The sequence below is a fragment of the Periplaneta americana genome, chromosome 6 (genome assembly GCF_040183065.1).
Source record: "Periplaneta americana isolate PAMFEO1 chromosome 6, P.americana_PAMFEO1_priV1, whole genome shotgun sequence".
In the NCBI taxonomy this organism is placed as follows: Eukaryota; Metazoa; Arthropoda; class Insecta; order Blattodea; family Blattidae; genus Periplaneta; species Periplaneta americana.
In genome coordinates, this window is record NC_091122.1 from 4,849,279 (window position 1) to 4,866,072 (window position 16,794).

At 31.9% G+C, this 16,794-nt stretch overlaps 1 protein-coding gene across 3 annotated transcripts in view; it reads right to left on the minus strand.

Annotated features, from left to right (window-relative positions):
* Positions 1–16,794, minus strand: part of LOC138700912 (polyamine-transporting ATPase 13A3-like) — a 200,110-nt gene that overhangs the window by 21,411 nt on the left and 161,905 nt on the right. For all 3 annotated transcript variants that reach the window (XM_069827333.1, XM_069827332.1, XM_069827331.1), the window contains 2 exons: positions 12,468–12,668; positions 6,329–6,514 (listed from right to left, as the gene is read on the minus strand). In XM_069827333.1, coding sequence (XP_069683434.1) covers positions 6,329–6,514; positions 12,468–12,668 — 387 coding nt within the window. The remainder of the gene's footprint in view (positions 1–6,328; positions 6,515–12,467; positions 12,669–16,794) is intronic.

A 16,794-nucleotide genomic window follows, 5' to 3' on the forward strand; every position in this document is an offset into this window, starting at 1 on the left:
TCCAGTTTCACAAACTGGCAGACTTCGTATTTGTTCATCTTGGAAGTTATAATTCGCCTTACTACTAGATAGCTCATCTGCAATTCTCTTACAGAATTTTTTGCACGATATATTCCACAACCGGAATATAAGTTACACTGATTTTATTACATCATCTAAAACTATCACAGCATTTACTTTGGGTTTCAAGCTTTTTAGCCTACCAATCTGTTTCAACTGCAACTTAAATGATCTCTTAAAAATTACCAAACAAAGTTTCGTATCTCAAAACATTTACAATAATTCTAAATGTTCTCAGGAAGTTGGAAAATTCGCAATTGTATTCATAATAATACTAAGGTTAGAAAATCCTCTAGAGGTTTCAAAACAACTCTCAAATAAACAAATGACATGGCCTACATCTTAAACAACTTTGTTCCAAATCTTTTAACTAAACTGGATAATTGTTCATTGCATTCAAAACAACACTAAAAAAGACAAGATTACAAGACCCACTTAGTTGCAAATCAATCAACAGTGGAAGTTGGAAAATTCTCTATTGCATTCATAACAACACTAAATAAGAAGATTAGAATGCCCACACCTTAAACAACTTCGTTCTAAATCTTTTCACGAATTTGGGAAGTTCTCCATTGCATTCAAAACAACATTAAATAAGACAGATTACAAGACTCGCACCTTAACACACATTATTCTAAATCTTTTCACAAATTGGAAACTTCCACATTGCATTCATAACAACATTAAATAAGACATTACAAGAGCCACACCTTAAACCACATTATTCTAAATCTTTTCACAAATTGGAAACTTCCACATTGCATTCATAACAACATTAAATAAGACATTACAAGAGCCACACCTTAAACCACATTATTCTAAATCTTTTCACAAATTGGAAACTTCCACATTGCATTCATAACAACATTAAATAAGACAGATTACAAGACCTACACTTTAAACCACATTATTCTAAATCTTTTCACAAATTGGAAACTTCCACATTGCATTCATAACAACATTAAATAAGACAGATTACAAGACCTACACTTTAAACCACATTATTCTAAATCTTTTCACAAATTGGAAACTTCCACATTGCATTCATAACAACATTAAATAAGACAGATTACAAGACCTACACTTTAAACCACATTATTCTAAATCTTTTCACAAATTGGAAACTTCCACATTGCATTCATAACAACATTAAATAAGACAGATTACAAGACCTACACTTTAAACCACATTATTCTAAATCTTTTCACAAATTGGAAACTTCCACATTGCATTCATAACAACATTAAATAAGACAGATTACAAGACCTACACTTTAAACCACATTATTCTAAATCTTTTCACAAATTGGAAACTTCCACATTGCATTCATAACAACATTAAATAAGACAGATTACAAGACCCGCACCTTAACCCACATTATTCTAAATCTTTTCACAAATTGGAAACTTCCACATTGCATTCATAACAACATTAAATAAGATAGATTACAAGCCCCACATCTTAAACCACGTTATTCTAAATTTTTCACAAATTGGAAACTTCCACATTGCATTCATAACAACATTAAATAAGATAGATTACAAGACCCACACCTTAACCCACATTATTCTAAATCTTTTCACAAATTGGAAACTTCCACATTGCATTCATAACAACATTAAATAAGACATTACAAGAGCCACACCTTAAACCACATTATTCTAAATCTTTTCACAAATTGGAAACTTCCACATTGCATTCATAACAACATTAAATAAGACAGATTACAAGACCTACACTTTAAACCACATTATTCTAAATCTTTTCACAAATTGGAAACTTCCACATTGCATTCATAACAACATTAAATAAGACAGATTACAAGACCTACACTTTAAACCACATTATTCTAAATCTTTTCACAAATTGGAAACTTCCACATTGCATTCATAACAACATTAAATAAGACAGATTACAAGACCTACACTTTAAACCACATTATTCTAAATCTTTTCACAAATTGGAAACTTCCACATTGCATTCATAACAACATTAAATAAGACAGATTACAAGACCCGCACCTTAACCCACATTATTCTAAATCTTTTCACAAATTGGAAACTTCCACATTGCATTCATAACAACATTAAATAAGACAGATTACAAGCCCCACACCTTAAACCACATTATTCTAAATTTTTCACAAATTGGAAACTTCCACATTGCATTCATAACAACATTAAATAAGACAGATTACAAGACCTACACTTTAAACCACATTATTCTAAATCTTTTCACAAATTGGAAAGTTCCACATTGCATTCATAACAACATTAAATGAGACAGATTACAAGACCCAAACCTTAAACCACATTATTCTAAATCTTTTCCCGAAATTCGAAACTTCCACATTGCATTCATAACAACATTAAATAAGATAGATTACAAGACCCACACCATAAACCACATTATTCTAAATCTTTTCACGAAATTGGAAACTTCCACATTGCATTCATAACAACATTATATAAGATAGATTACAAGACCCACACCTTAAACCACATTATTCTAAATCTTTTCACAAATTGGAAACTTCCACATTGCATTCATAACAACATTAAATAAGATAGATTACAAGACCCACACCTTACACTATATTATTCTAAATCTTTTCACGAAATTGTAAATTTCTCCATTACATTGAAAACAACATTAAATAAGACAGATTACAAGACCCGCACCTTAACCCACATTATTCTAAATCTTTTCACAAATTGGAAACTTCCACATTGCATTCATAACAACATTAAATAAGATAGATTACAAGACCCACACCTTAAACCACATTATTCTAAATCTTTTCACAAATTGGAAACTTCCACATTGCATTCATAACAACATTAAATAAGATAGATTACAAGACCCACACCTTACACTATATTATTCTAAATCTTTTCACGAAATTGTAAATTTCTCCATTACATTGAAAACAACATTAAATAAGACAGATTACAAGACCCGCACCTTAACCCACATTATTCTAAATCTTTTCACAAATTGGAAACTTCCACATTGCATTCATAACAACATTAAATAAGACAGATTACAAGACCTACACTTTAAACCACATTATTCTAAATCTTTTCACAAATTGGAAACTTCCACATTGCATTCATAACAACATTAAATAAGATAGATTACAAGCCCCACACCTTAAACCACATTATTCTAAATCTTTTCACAAATTGGAAACTTCCACATTGCATTCATAACAACATTAAATAAGACAGATTACAAGACCTACACTTTAAACCACATTATTCTAAATCTTTTCACAAATTGGAAACTTCCACATTGCATTCATAACAACATTAAATAAGATAGATTACAAGCCCCACACCTTAAACCACATTATTCTAAATCTTTTCACAAATTGGAAACTTCCACATTGAATTCATAACAATATTAAATAATACAGATTACAAGACCCACACCTTAACCCACTTTATTCTAAATCTTTTCACAAATTGGAAACTTCCACATTGCATTCATAACAACATTAAATAAGATAGATTACAAGACCCACACCTTAACCCACATTATTCTAAATCTTTTCACGAAATTGGAAACTTCCACATTGAATTCATAACAATATTAAATAATACAGATTACAAGACCCACACCTTAACCCACTTTATTCTAAATCTTTTCACAAATTAGAAAGTTCTCACGGCATTCATAACAACATTAAATAATACAAAATTACAAGGTTTACAACTTGAATCACTTAGTTCAAAATCAATCATCAGAGGAAGTTGAAAAATTCTCTATTGAATTCATAACAACACTAAATAAGATAAGATTACCACTTACATTATAAAATATCAATTACATTCATAACAAGACTGTACGATAGATTAGAAGACCCACACCTTAAACTTGTCACAATTCTAAATCTTCTCAGAAAGTTAGAAAATTATCTTTCGTACTTCCAATGAGTTAATAACGTTATAAAATTCACCATTTGATCCATAACAATAGGAAATAAGGCAGTTCACAATGCGCAGATCTCAATGCATTTCTACCAGGTCTATGTGATCTCACAGCGAGGGAAATTTTTTGGTTGCATTCATGACAAGACTGAATGAGATTGCGGAGAAGGATTATGATGTTAAGAAATACATTAATGTAATGAAGGACAATAAAATTGAATAGCTTTAATTGTATGTTACATTTTGTGTTAATCTTTATTTTTAAAATTGAAATTTTATAATTGAAAGACAGTATCATCACGTTAAACCAAACATCTTAGTGAATGAAATAGTGTTTGTGTTTTTTAATGAAAACCATATCTTTTAACATAATTTCTCAGATGTAATAAAATTTTGGTCTGAATTTTATATAATCTTTATGTTTATATGAATAATAATTTGTAATTAAAAATCAAGTAGTCGATTTTTAGTAAAATTATTTAGGGCTTACTTATGATTTGATGAGAATTTATTGGTAAAAAATACAGTAGGCCCATATTATCGTAGCTGATTTGTTTACGGTGGAACAGTGCATTCTTAGAAATAGGGGAGAGTCGGGTAGTATCGGACAGTGCGTTTCTTCCATCTACCACCATATGGTAGTACCTGAATGACATGGTTACGTTTCTCTATGCGACATCACAGAAACGTAACCATGTCAATCAGGTACTATCATGGTGTGGTAGATGAAAGAAACTCACTGTCCGATATTACCCGATGTCCGATACTACCCGACTCTCCCCTACTTATAATGGACCCTAGTTAATGCATTATTACTTTTAGAATGTTACAGAAACGTTTCTATACCTCTGACAAACTTCCTCAAGTTTTTACATAAAATAAATTAAATAATTCGCCACATGACTTGTGTAAGTGTCCAATATAGAAAATTATATTTGGTCGTCAACTGCTACCAATTTCGTCCTTATTCTTCTAGGCTTTTTAACCATTACTAAATAAATTTAAGACACCATTTGTTACTCTACTCATTAACATCCACACTTTAAAACCTACAAAACTTTCAATGAATCAAGTAGGGAAGGAACCAGAGTGAATTTAATTTGGGGTAATTCATTATTTCTTGCCTCCATGTTAATTATACAGTCAGTGCACTCATTAGACCCGGTACCCAGCTGCTGAAGCCGTTATTCTGTGAACTTGCAACTTATTTAGTCTATTTCCTATTGCTTAAATTGATCTGCCTGTTCTTTTGCCTGAAATATTGAAATTACTTCACAAATTTAGCGGTTGAACCAAGTTTCCAAATACAACACTTGTCTTTCAGGATATGCAGACTATGACATCCGTTGCAATATTTTACATGTAACACATAATCATAAACTACTTTGTGAATGAACTATCAGATATTTTATTTATTTATTTATTTATTTAGCCTATTTAATTAATTAAATTATTTATTTATTTTTATTGCTAGTAAGTTTGAAATGAATACAGGTTAATAAATACAATGAAAGATAAACTAGCCCACTCCTGAACGAGTAAGACTCGTGCTCAGGAGGGGATTCCAATACTGACAAAAATAAAATAAAAATTGAGAGTGAATACAGATTAAAAAGTGTTTAATATGTTTAAACCCAAACTATAAATCCAATACAAATTATTTTATTTTTTTATTAATTTTGAGAGGATTCGTGGTTGAAATATTATTGGAATAAAATTTGTTTAATAATCTGAGACCTTGACTCATGCTATGATAAAAAGCTGCATTGGTTTTACATTTTGGTTCAGAGAAACGCAGAGAATTCATATTTTCAGTTCTATATTTATGTAGCTATAAGATACCTTTCAAAGTTATTAAAATTTCTATGAAAATATTTTAATGAAATGAAATAATGCATTTGTTTAATGTTGGAAACTTTGAAACGTTTGAACAACAATTCAGTTGGGTAATCTTTCTGATTTTTTAAACAAATTTTTAATACTTTTTTTCTGTAGTAAAATTAACGGATAAAGGTTGGATTTATAAATTCCACTCCAACCTATAATACCATACATAATGCTAAATAAATTACACGTAAACAGTTAATTGACTAAATATTTCTAGAGCACCAAAGTAACATAATGTTTTACGTAATTTATTACAAATATAATGAATATGATTATTCCATTTTAAATGATTATCAATTATACCTAAGTATTTAACCTCATTAACTTCATTAATAACTGAACAATTGCAATTCATATCAGAACAATCAGAATTATGCATTTTAATTTGTAGTATAGATGAAATTGACAACAACATTTTGAAATAATGGGTGTTTGTGTAGCTATGTTACCTTGACGTCCAGAGGGTCTCCGGACAGGGCCCCGTCTATAAGGGTGAGGGAGTGGCAGGCAGCCATGCCCAGCTCCAGCCCCGAACCCTTGATCTGCTGCACGTCGTGCTCTATGCCGTGGAATTGTCGGTCTTCCACCGGCAGAGCGCCGTTCATGTCCAGACCGTCTTCTGTCAGCGTCCCGGTCTGAAACAGTCGCCAAGGAAACCGTTAGAGGATCTTCAACTGTTCATATTAAAGGAGCCAATCCATCACAAATTAATTAACCGTGTCAATAGTGAATTTCAATATACTGGGTTAGTTAAAAGGCCCGCACCACCTAAATAACTTTTGAAGCATAAGGTTCAGTGATATGAAACTTGGTATGTGGGGATAACCATATACTAAGAACTCGATAATGGTATTACCGAGTTTTTTCTACTTTCGGTTTAACCGGAAGTAACTCCAAATCTCTTATTTTAAATGGAACAGTCAATATAGGTATATTTTTTTATTTTTTAATAAAGCTTATTAATAGCTTTTCAAAAAGTACCCACACTTGATACTTCTGTACAAATTCAGTGTTGCTAAATAAAAATGGAAATGGTGCAAGATATTCCTAAAGCCTGGTTAAATCATTCCTTAAATGGTTTCTATGATCGAGTGACACATTGTAAAGCAGCTGAGGGCTACCAATTTGAACACATCATTTAGAAGGTGAACTAGCTTTGTTTTGTTTTTGTTAAGGAAGGAGTATTTTATTATTTTAATATTCGATACACTTTTCTGTTTTCTTGACTTAGCAACACTGAATTTGTACAGAAGTATCGAGTGTGGGTACTTTTTGAAAAGCTCTTAATGAACACTATTCAAAAATAAAAAAAATATATTGGGTGTTCCATTTAAAATAAGAGAGTTGGAGTTACTTCCGGTTAAACCGGAAGAAGAAAAAACTCGGTAATACCATTATTGAGTTCTTAGCATATGGTTATCCTCACATACCAAGTTTGATGTCACTGAACCGTATGCTTCAAAAGTTATTTAGGTGGTGCGGGACTTTTAACTAACCTTGTATATTAAATACAGTCTATATAATCTCTGGGATAGCTGTTCACACTGGAGACTTTTGGGCCCAATTGTATAAAACTCCCTGCTAAAGATTAACTTTGATCGAAGATCGGAAAGTGAACCGAGTTCAGACATTTCTTCTATTGTATAAAACTTTCCTGCGATCAAATTACCTTGGTTCAAATGCAATCTAAGTTCACGCGAAAAGGATTTGGCAACATCGCATAAACAGGTGAAGTATGTGATGCGCGGGCCATGTTGTACAGGTTTGTTCAGTGTTGCCAATCTAGCGACTTTAACTCTTTTTCAACGACAATTTCTTTTGTATTGTATTGTATTTATTAACATTCCATGGTATTCATACATTGCTTACAGCTAGAATATGGAACAAGTCAAAAAACTTAATACTATTGTAAAGTCTTAATTTATAGTCACAGTCTAGATGAAATATATACAGACGAGATTTACAATATAGTCTACTAGTACAGCACAAAGGTTTAGTATCAATTTCATGAAGTGTTATTGAATGTCATGAATTCACCTACAGAATAGAAGGCGTGAGAAATTAGGTACTTCTTTAATTTGGCCCTAAATAATCTTATGTTTTGAGTTTCATTTTTTATATCGATAGGGAGGCTATTAAAAATTTTACTGCCATATAACGCACTCCTTTTTGATAGCACGATAGACTTGCCGATGGAGTATGAAAGTCATTTTTTGACGTGTATTTATGCTATGAACTGTTGAATTAGTTACAAAGTTTTCACGATTACACACGAGGAAGACTATTAATGAAAAGATATACTGACAAGCCATGGGCATTATTTGTAGTTTTTTTTAAATAGTCCTACACGATTCCCTAGATTTGGCACCTACTATTATTCTAATTACTGTTTTTTGTAATAGAAATATATTGTTAACTTTTATATTGCTTAAATAGACATTTAGCGACCTTTTTAACACCCCATAATAACAAAATTTAATCTTTCTTTGTTGATAATGAGAAATCTAGCGACTTTCCAACTACTTTTTGGCGACTTTCCGCACACTCTGTTGGAGATACTGGTTTGTTTTGAGCATTGTAAATAATGGCGGACAATGAGAAGATTGACCGTCTTCCAAGTTGTTATCATGTTATGGTGTTTGATACTGCTAAACATAATAAAGCTTTATAAGACGACAATTTTCGTTTAGTAATACAGTTAATTGAAAATTTATGAATGTACCTGTCATATCCGGTAGTTATAAACATAATATAATTATAGGTTATGTTATTTGGTACTGCTGAACACGATAAAACCTTATAAAATATAAGATTGTTTGTATATTAAGGAAATAAATTGAAAAAAAATATATATACACCATATGTAGGCTATTAATATTAATAATAATGGTTATTCTTTTTGCGCAGTCTGCCACTCGTATATTTCAAACAGAAAAGAAATAACTGAACTTGGATCATCTAACTTAATCGGAGAAATTTCTTCAGTCAAAGTTGACTTTAGTTTAAGACAAATTAATCTCAGATTGGACTTTATACAACACAAAATTCCAAGTTCAGATAGAACGAGGATCAATTTAACCTCTGATCTAAGATTAAATGGTTTATACAATCGGCCCTTAAAGTACCATCCAGTGCTTGCTACGAACTCTTTCAACCCTTCATTCTCAAACCGCCGAAAACCCTATTTGTTGGATATACAGTAATGAATCTCACTATCTAACTTTGTGCAAGTTTTAGTCATATGTAGACGTGAAAAGGGATGAACGAGGGTGGTGTTGCTTGAAAGAGGAAGAGATGAAATGAAGGGACTAGGGAGCGAAATTGTGGTTCTACCCTCAACTTGTTTCTTAAGGTGAGATCAGAGGGCCTATAATACTAAAGTCATTTTAAGTACCTTTACTTACTTACTTACTTACTGTCTTTTAAGGAACCCGGAGGTTCATTTCCGCCTTCACATAAGCCCGCCATTGGTCCCTATCCTGAGCAAGATTAATCCATTCTCTATCATCATATTTTAAGTATGTTTATCTCAGAAATATTATAGATATTATTATGACAATTTTATTGGTTTATTTATTACGTAAAAATGCTGAGATCATGTTTAGAAAGTTTATTTTTTGAAATTAATAAGTTTTAATTTTCTTGCAGCCGATTGCATTTTAAGTGGTTAGGTACAGCTTACAGCAGTAAATTTTTTGGAAATATTGAACATATTTTTCCTCCATTACTGTACCTTGTACAATAATGGAAATTGGTATGTGTAAAACACTGTCCTTCTGCTATATGAAAAAATATTTTTACGATTTAAAAAAAATATTTATATATTTTTCAAAATTCAAAGTTTACTTTGCTGTAATGAAGCGTTTCCCTCATAACTCATAAACTTGTTAACTTTGTCATGTTCTCTCTCTTTTATTTTATTGCTGAAACTTATTTTTACAATATCATGCTCTTTCATCTACATTCCTTAATAAACACTGTATTTTTTTATTTTGTGTTAGATATTTGACCATTTTTTAAAATGAATTTATTTTTTATTAGACAATCTATCAAAGGTAGAGAAGTGATTTTGCATCATATTGTAGATATGACATGCATAAATACATAAAAAAAAATTATCACAGAATGTTGGATAGTTTTTGAGTTATGAGGGAAACGCTTCATCACTGCACAGTGAACTTTGAATTTTGAAAAAAAAAAAAATATATATATATATATATAATTTTTTTTTAAATCGTAAAAATATATTTATCATATAGCAGAAGGACAGTATTTTACACGTACTAATTTTCATTATTGTACAAGATATAGTAATGGAGGAAGAAAAAAGTTGAATATTTCCAAAATTTTACTCCTTTAATCTGTACCTAACCTCTTAGGAAAGAACTAAATTGTATTAATATTTATGCACAAAATGTTTTTATCCATATAAACTGAAACTACACCTCAGTAATCAATGTAATTCTGTAGATAAACTGCAAAAATTCAGGCTTATAGTTATTTTAGTTTTTAAGAAAATGGTACTACTTTGCAAATATATTTTAACATCCGAAAAAATAAGCGACAAAGTAAACATTATAAAAGTTAACATTTTAAAAAACATATAATACGAAATTGGTTTTAAAGTTCACAACAAATTTAGCTCTTAAAATCATAAGCATACCGCCATATTATGACACAGACGATCAGATACAAAACACGCTAAACTACAACATTTTCTACCAAATAGTTTCTCAGAGATATTTGTAGTTTTATTCAATAGTGCGGGATGAGAAAAAAATGTAGTCTGACACATAAAACAAGTTACGTAAATAAAAGGATTTACATTAAGAATTTTTCAGTAACTTAATACAAAATTATTCCAACAAAAATCAATATTTTTTTCAAAATGTCACCTCTGATCTCATCTTAATTTCTTGGGCGAATTGTACAGTAATTAGAAATTTATGTTTAGCTGACAATGCTTTGCTTTGTGTGTAGGCTCTTCTAATTTGTATACCTTGTCATGTAAAAGATCGTCCACTTTTACCAATCTCGACCACAGATATTCCGTAACCAGCAAATGATCTATAGAGAGATAAATATAGGATGATGGAAATATGGCCTTCAGTGTGTAGGCCTACCTAATTACATAGTACTACAATATTATCTTAAATCAGTTCCTTAACCCTTAAATTCACAAAGTATCCTATAGGATACAACAGGTTAATAGGCTATATTATGCTATAACTTTAATAGAACAATAAAAAAAAATTGGTAGGAACATTTAAATTTAACCAAAATTTCACAATACTATAATAATGTAGACTACAACATATAAATAATGGACATTGCGATAGTTTTCTTTACAGTCCGACACGATTTAATAAACTATTGTGAGAAATGAAGTTTTGCCTATTTAAGGGTTAATTGAGAATATAGACTAAAGAAATAAAATTCCGTAATTTGACAATTGCTGTATAGGCTACAAATCTATATAGAATTTTGCTTAAAAAATTGTATGCATATTATTTATCTTAATAAATTAAGCCGAAAATGTCTAATGAAGTAGAGCCCTACGTATCACCTTTTTCGAAATATCAGTGTGTAAAATTTACTTCGGGTGTTCAAAACCCTTGACTTGTTTTTGACAGTACCTGTCATTCTAATATATTAGTCACTGACCAGTGGAAATTATGAACGTAACAATGATATAATAGTACATTATGCAACGAGACTACAATGGTAGTAATTAAGACGCAAGTATGTTTATGATACGAGCGCAAGCGAGTTTCATAATTTTCATACGAGCGCAAGCGAGTTTCATAATTTTCATACGAGCGTCTTAATTACCATTATAGTCAAGTTTCATACGACTTTTTATGCTGATATTTCTAACTTGAAATTATTCATAAGTGTTCATGTTATTCTTATCTGACTGAGGAGCGGAACTGACCTTGTGCAATACCTCGTAAGTTGTGAGATGTGCGCAGACGCGAAAGTATTGATTTTTTTCGAGAAACAAATGTCGACATTGACCTTGATATAATCTAGAGAGTAAAATAAACATTAATCTTGATATAACCTTGAAATTGAATTAGACATTGAAAAACGAGATGGCAAATTGAATTTATTTGAATATTATTTACAATTAACGCTAATTATTATAGTAACAGTACTGACTTTATTTCAAATATAGGTGATTTATTGATTTATTGTTGTATTTCGATTGCATATCCGAGAATAATCGATACTTGCGCTTTCATATTGCTACAATGGTATTTTCTGATTGGCGGAACACCTGAACTTTAATGAATAGGTGTACTTTAATGAGGTCCATTAAAGGGCTGCTACCAAGTGTGTAATTACTACATTTCGGCATGGTCGAGCATAAATTCATTTTCGTCTCAATAAGCGACTTTGTTTACTGTGAACCTCAACTCCTGCACAATGACGACCGAAAGAAGTAGCACAACTCGACGAAATTTTGCACTTCGATATCTCGAAAATGGTGAGACATATGGCGTGTTTTCTTGGATAATCTCGACACATTTCGTTGAGTGGAACTCACTGCAGAAATTTGTTACCGAAATTTTGTACCATTCTGACCTTATCAAAGCAGACGCAGTCGATGGAACCTGCCACGTTGATGACTCTGGAGTTGATGCAGAAGATCTTACAAGCCTGCAGACGATTCTGCGCATAGAGCTTGCCCACGGTGAGGGCGGCCGGCAGAGCGGGGGGGATCACTATGGTGATGAGGTCCAGCGCCTTGATGGCTATGTCGCCAGCTGACTGCTCCTTGTGTATCTGCAACATGTTATACAGCATTAGGAAAATCGATTTAACGTAGAACTTCTGCACTTCTTTATCTATTTGTTATTTAACGACGGTGTATTATCTACTATGCTGTTTAGCTTCGATGGAATTGGTGGTAACAAGATGGTATTTGGTGAGATGAGATCAGCGCAACACACACCGTTCACTTGACATTTAATTCGTGTATTCACATACTGAATATGCAGACATGCTTTTTGTTTATGGATTTCGTGATGGCGATGCTTTGTCTGCTGTTGAGGAATACAGACGACGTTTTCCCAATCGAAGGTTGTCCATCCAGCTGTGCGTTTTCCCGTGTTTACCGGATGTTATCTGAAACTGGCAAGCTACCAAGTGTTTCACTGAGGTCGGAAAGACAACCAGTACCAGTACGTGATATGAATTTACAGTTCATGGAATTCATAAGAAGGACAATTTGTCTTGTGTAATTATTTTATTTTTTTTTACTGAATTTGTACTTAATCTATACTAATAATAAATCTGTAGCCGAAATTTTTCTGGTAATTTTCGATTTTCCAAAAATAATTGGCCCTAACATATATAATTAACCACCCTGAAACCGAAAATCGCTTTTTTGAAATTTTTGTTTCTATGTCTGTCTGTCTGTCTGTATGTTTGTTACCTTTTCACGCGATAATGGCTGAACCGATTTCGATGAAAATTGGAATATAAATTAAGTTCGTTGTAACTTAGATTTTAGGCTATATGGCATTCAAAATACATTATTTAAAAGGGGGGTTATAAGGGGGCCTGAATTAAATAAATCGAAATATCTCGCTTATTATTGATTTTTGTGAAATATGTTACATAACAAAAGTTTCTTTAAAAATGATTTCTGATAAGTTTTATTCTCTGAAAAATTTTGATAGAACTGATATTTAATGAGATAATTGATTTTTAAAATTAAAATAACTGCCATCTTAAGGCGGTGTATTGAAATAAAAAACAAATGACTTCGTCTATAAGGGGCCTTGGACACAACAATCGAAAGCTATGAAACATAGCCTACAGACAGTGTTTCTGTGTTTGTATGGTAATATCGGAAGCTAAATTAACCGATTTGTATAATTAATTATTATTTCATCATTGGAAAGTGTAGTTTCTCTAGATGGACATAATGCTATAATGTTATTACAGTAACTTGTGAGTGAATTGAGGACAGGTAAGATTGAAATAGCTTCTTATGCACAGAAAACTTGATAGGTTATTCTGTATATTCATTTCCTGTATTTCTTATAATAATGTTTATGAACATATTCATTTTTATCTCAGAGAATTAACGAACAACGAGAGTGTATTGATTTAGTATGCAGTAATAGTACGTTAGCTTAGCAATCCATTATTTTATAATTTAAATTTTAACTATGTTCAATTGAATCGTGTTAAAATACATAAAATACATATGCAATAAATGCAATGCAAAAAAATTGGGTAATGAGCCAAGCAGATTATGTTGCGCTGTTGTAAAAGTTGTTCCTCCTGAGATTCAAGAGCTCCCACAACAAATTAAAAACTTTCTGATTCGAGTACATCCGTTATCAACACACTTTTTACATAATATAAACATAATAATAAATCTGTAGCCAGAATTTTTCTGTTAATTTTCGCTTTTCCAAAAATAATTGTTAATAACAATTAAGAAACATGTTAAAGGAATTGTCATTGCACCAAATGAGTGTCTCTGGACCAAAATGATCGCATTTCAATATTTTAAATACAGTTTAAATTAAGTAACATATTAAACCATTTATCCTTCTATCAAACACGAATGTTCCCTGGATCAAACGTCCTATTTTAATTATGTAATTACTTTATATTTATTTCTAACGAGTGCAGCGGAGCGCACGGGTACGGCTAGTTATAAAATAAACTTATTGCAACAACACAAGATGCAGCATTTTCAATAATGTATCATATCACAATGTTCTAAAACGTAGAAATACATCTATATATCTGTTCATTGAAAAGTTCGCACATCGACAACTTCCCAACCGTTACATTTCGGAGATACATAGAGATTAAATAGATATGGATTGACCCAAACTACATTATCCAGAAGTATTTTACATTCCTCCCGAGACACTCTGTATAGGCTATGAGATGTTAAAATTTTAATACATTACAAAATGCAAAGACGAAATCTATTTTAAGAATCCAGATGAGGTATACCAAAAACCCTGCACATTGCCAGCGCTTATTTCTTAATCAGTACTCTCACGGCAAAACGAACTTGACAATGGCGTTGTTTTGGAGTCTGTACTAACACAGTCATCAAAGGTTAGACGACTTACACTTCCATTTCATAAGCTGGTAAGTGATGAGAATATAGTGAGGAATACATATGAGGCTCTTGAGGTTGTAAGGAGCGAAGAAAGCAACTATTTGCAAGGCGGAATTTTTTTTTGAAAAATATGCGAGCATAATGGCAAAATTTCCATCTCACGTCACTATATTATGTTAATATACTTACATTAATAAATCTTTAAGCCTGACATAAATAGAATATCGTCGCTTCACACCTGGTGAACTACACTTTTAATTTCTTTCAGTAACGCTTCCAACTTGTCGATACTAGCGCTCAACGTTTTCCAAATAAACTATATGCCAATTTAAATTCTAAGCTTAAGTTATACTATTTATTAATATTAATATTAATAACAAGCAGGGTTTGGAATTGAACGGGTTACATCAGCTTCTTGTCTATGCGGATGACGTGAATATGTTAGGAGAAAATACACAAACGATTAGGGAAAACACGGAAATTTTACTTGAAGCAAGTAGAGCGATCGGTTTGAAAGTAAATGCCGAAAAGACAAAGTATATGATTATGTCTCGTGACCGGAATATTGTACGAAATGGAAATATAAAAATTGGAGATTTATCCTTCGAAGAGGTGGAAAAATTCAAATATCTTGGAGGAACAGTAACAAATATAAATTACACTCGGGAGGAAATTAAACGCAGAATAAATATGGGAAATGCGTGTTATTATTCGGTTGAGAAGCTTTTATCATCCAGTCTGCTGTCCAAAAATCTGAAAGTTAGAATTTATAAAACAGTTATATTACCGGTTGTTCTGTATGGTTGTGAAACTTGGACTCTCACTCTGAGAGAAGAACATAGGTTAAGGGTGTTTGAGAATAAGGTGCTTAGGAAAATATTTGGGGCTAAGCGGGATGAAGTTACAGGAGAATGGAGAAAGTTACACAACACAGAACTGCACGCATTGTATTCTTCACATGACATAATTAGGAACATTAAATCCAGACGTTTGAGTTGGGCAGGGAATGTAGCACGTATGGGCGAATCCAGAAATGCATATAGAGTGTTAGTTGCGAGACCGGAGGGAAAAAGACCTTTAGGAAGGCCGAGGCGTAGATGGGAGGATAATATTAAAATGGATTTGAGGGAGGTGGGGTATGATGATAGAGACTGGATTAATCTTGCACAGGATAGGGACCGATGGCGGGCTTATGTGAGGGCGGCAATGAACCTTCGGGTTCCTTAAAAGCCATTTGTAAGTAAGTAAGTATTAATATTAATGTTAATTTATATTGACATACAGCAAGGAAATTATTTCAATGTAAAAACTTCACAATGTCCTACTGCATGTAATTAATTGGGAGTATAACATTTTCTTCAACATTTGTGTACCAATGGTTCCAATAATTAATAATGCTCGACGAAAAATGAAAGAGTAGGGTCTATTACTTTAAAATAATTAGTGCCTACTACGTAAAATGAAATACTATGTTCGTTTTTTGTTATTTCGAAGTTACTGCAAAATTTTTTTTTTCTTCAAATACTATATAAAAATCATATTAATAAATTATGCTTTACAAACCACTACTTTATGAATTATAACTGAGTAAGCCTAAAGTTTCTTGTATTACAATTGTCAAGTATGGACATTGATAATAACTTCTTTTTTTTTTTTCTTCTGCTAAGTGTGTTTATAATGTCAAAATGCCTATTTAATCGAACGCTGGAAGCTCAGAATGGATTATTGTACACCCCTCCAGCAACGCTTGAATGATGCAGTCTGCACAGACCGGGGATCCGCGCACATAACTGCACATTCAGAGTCTGATTTCTG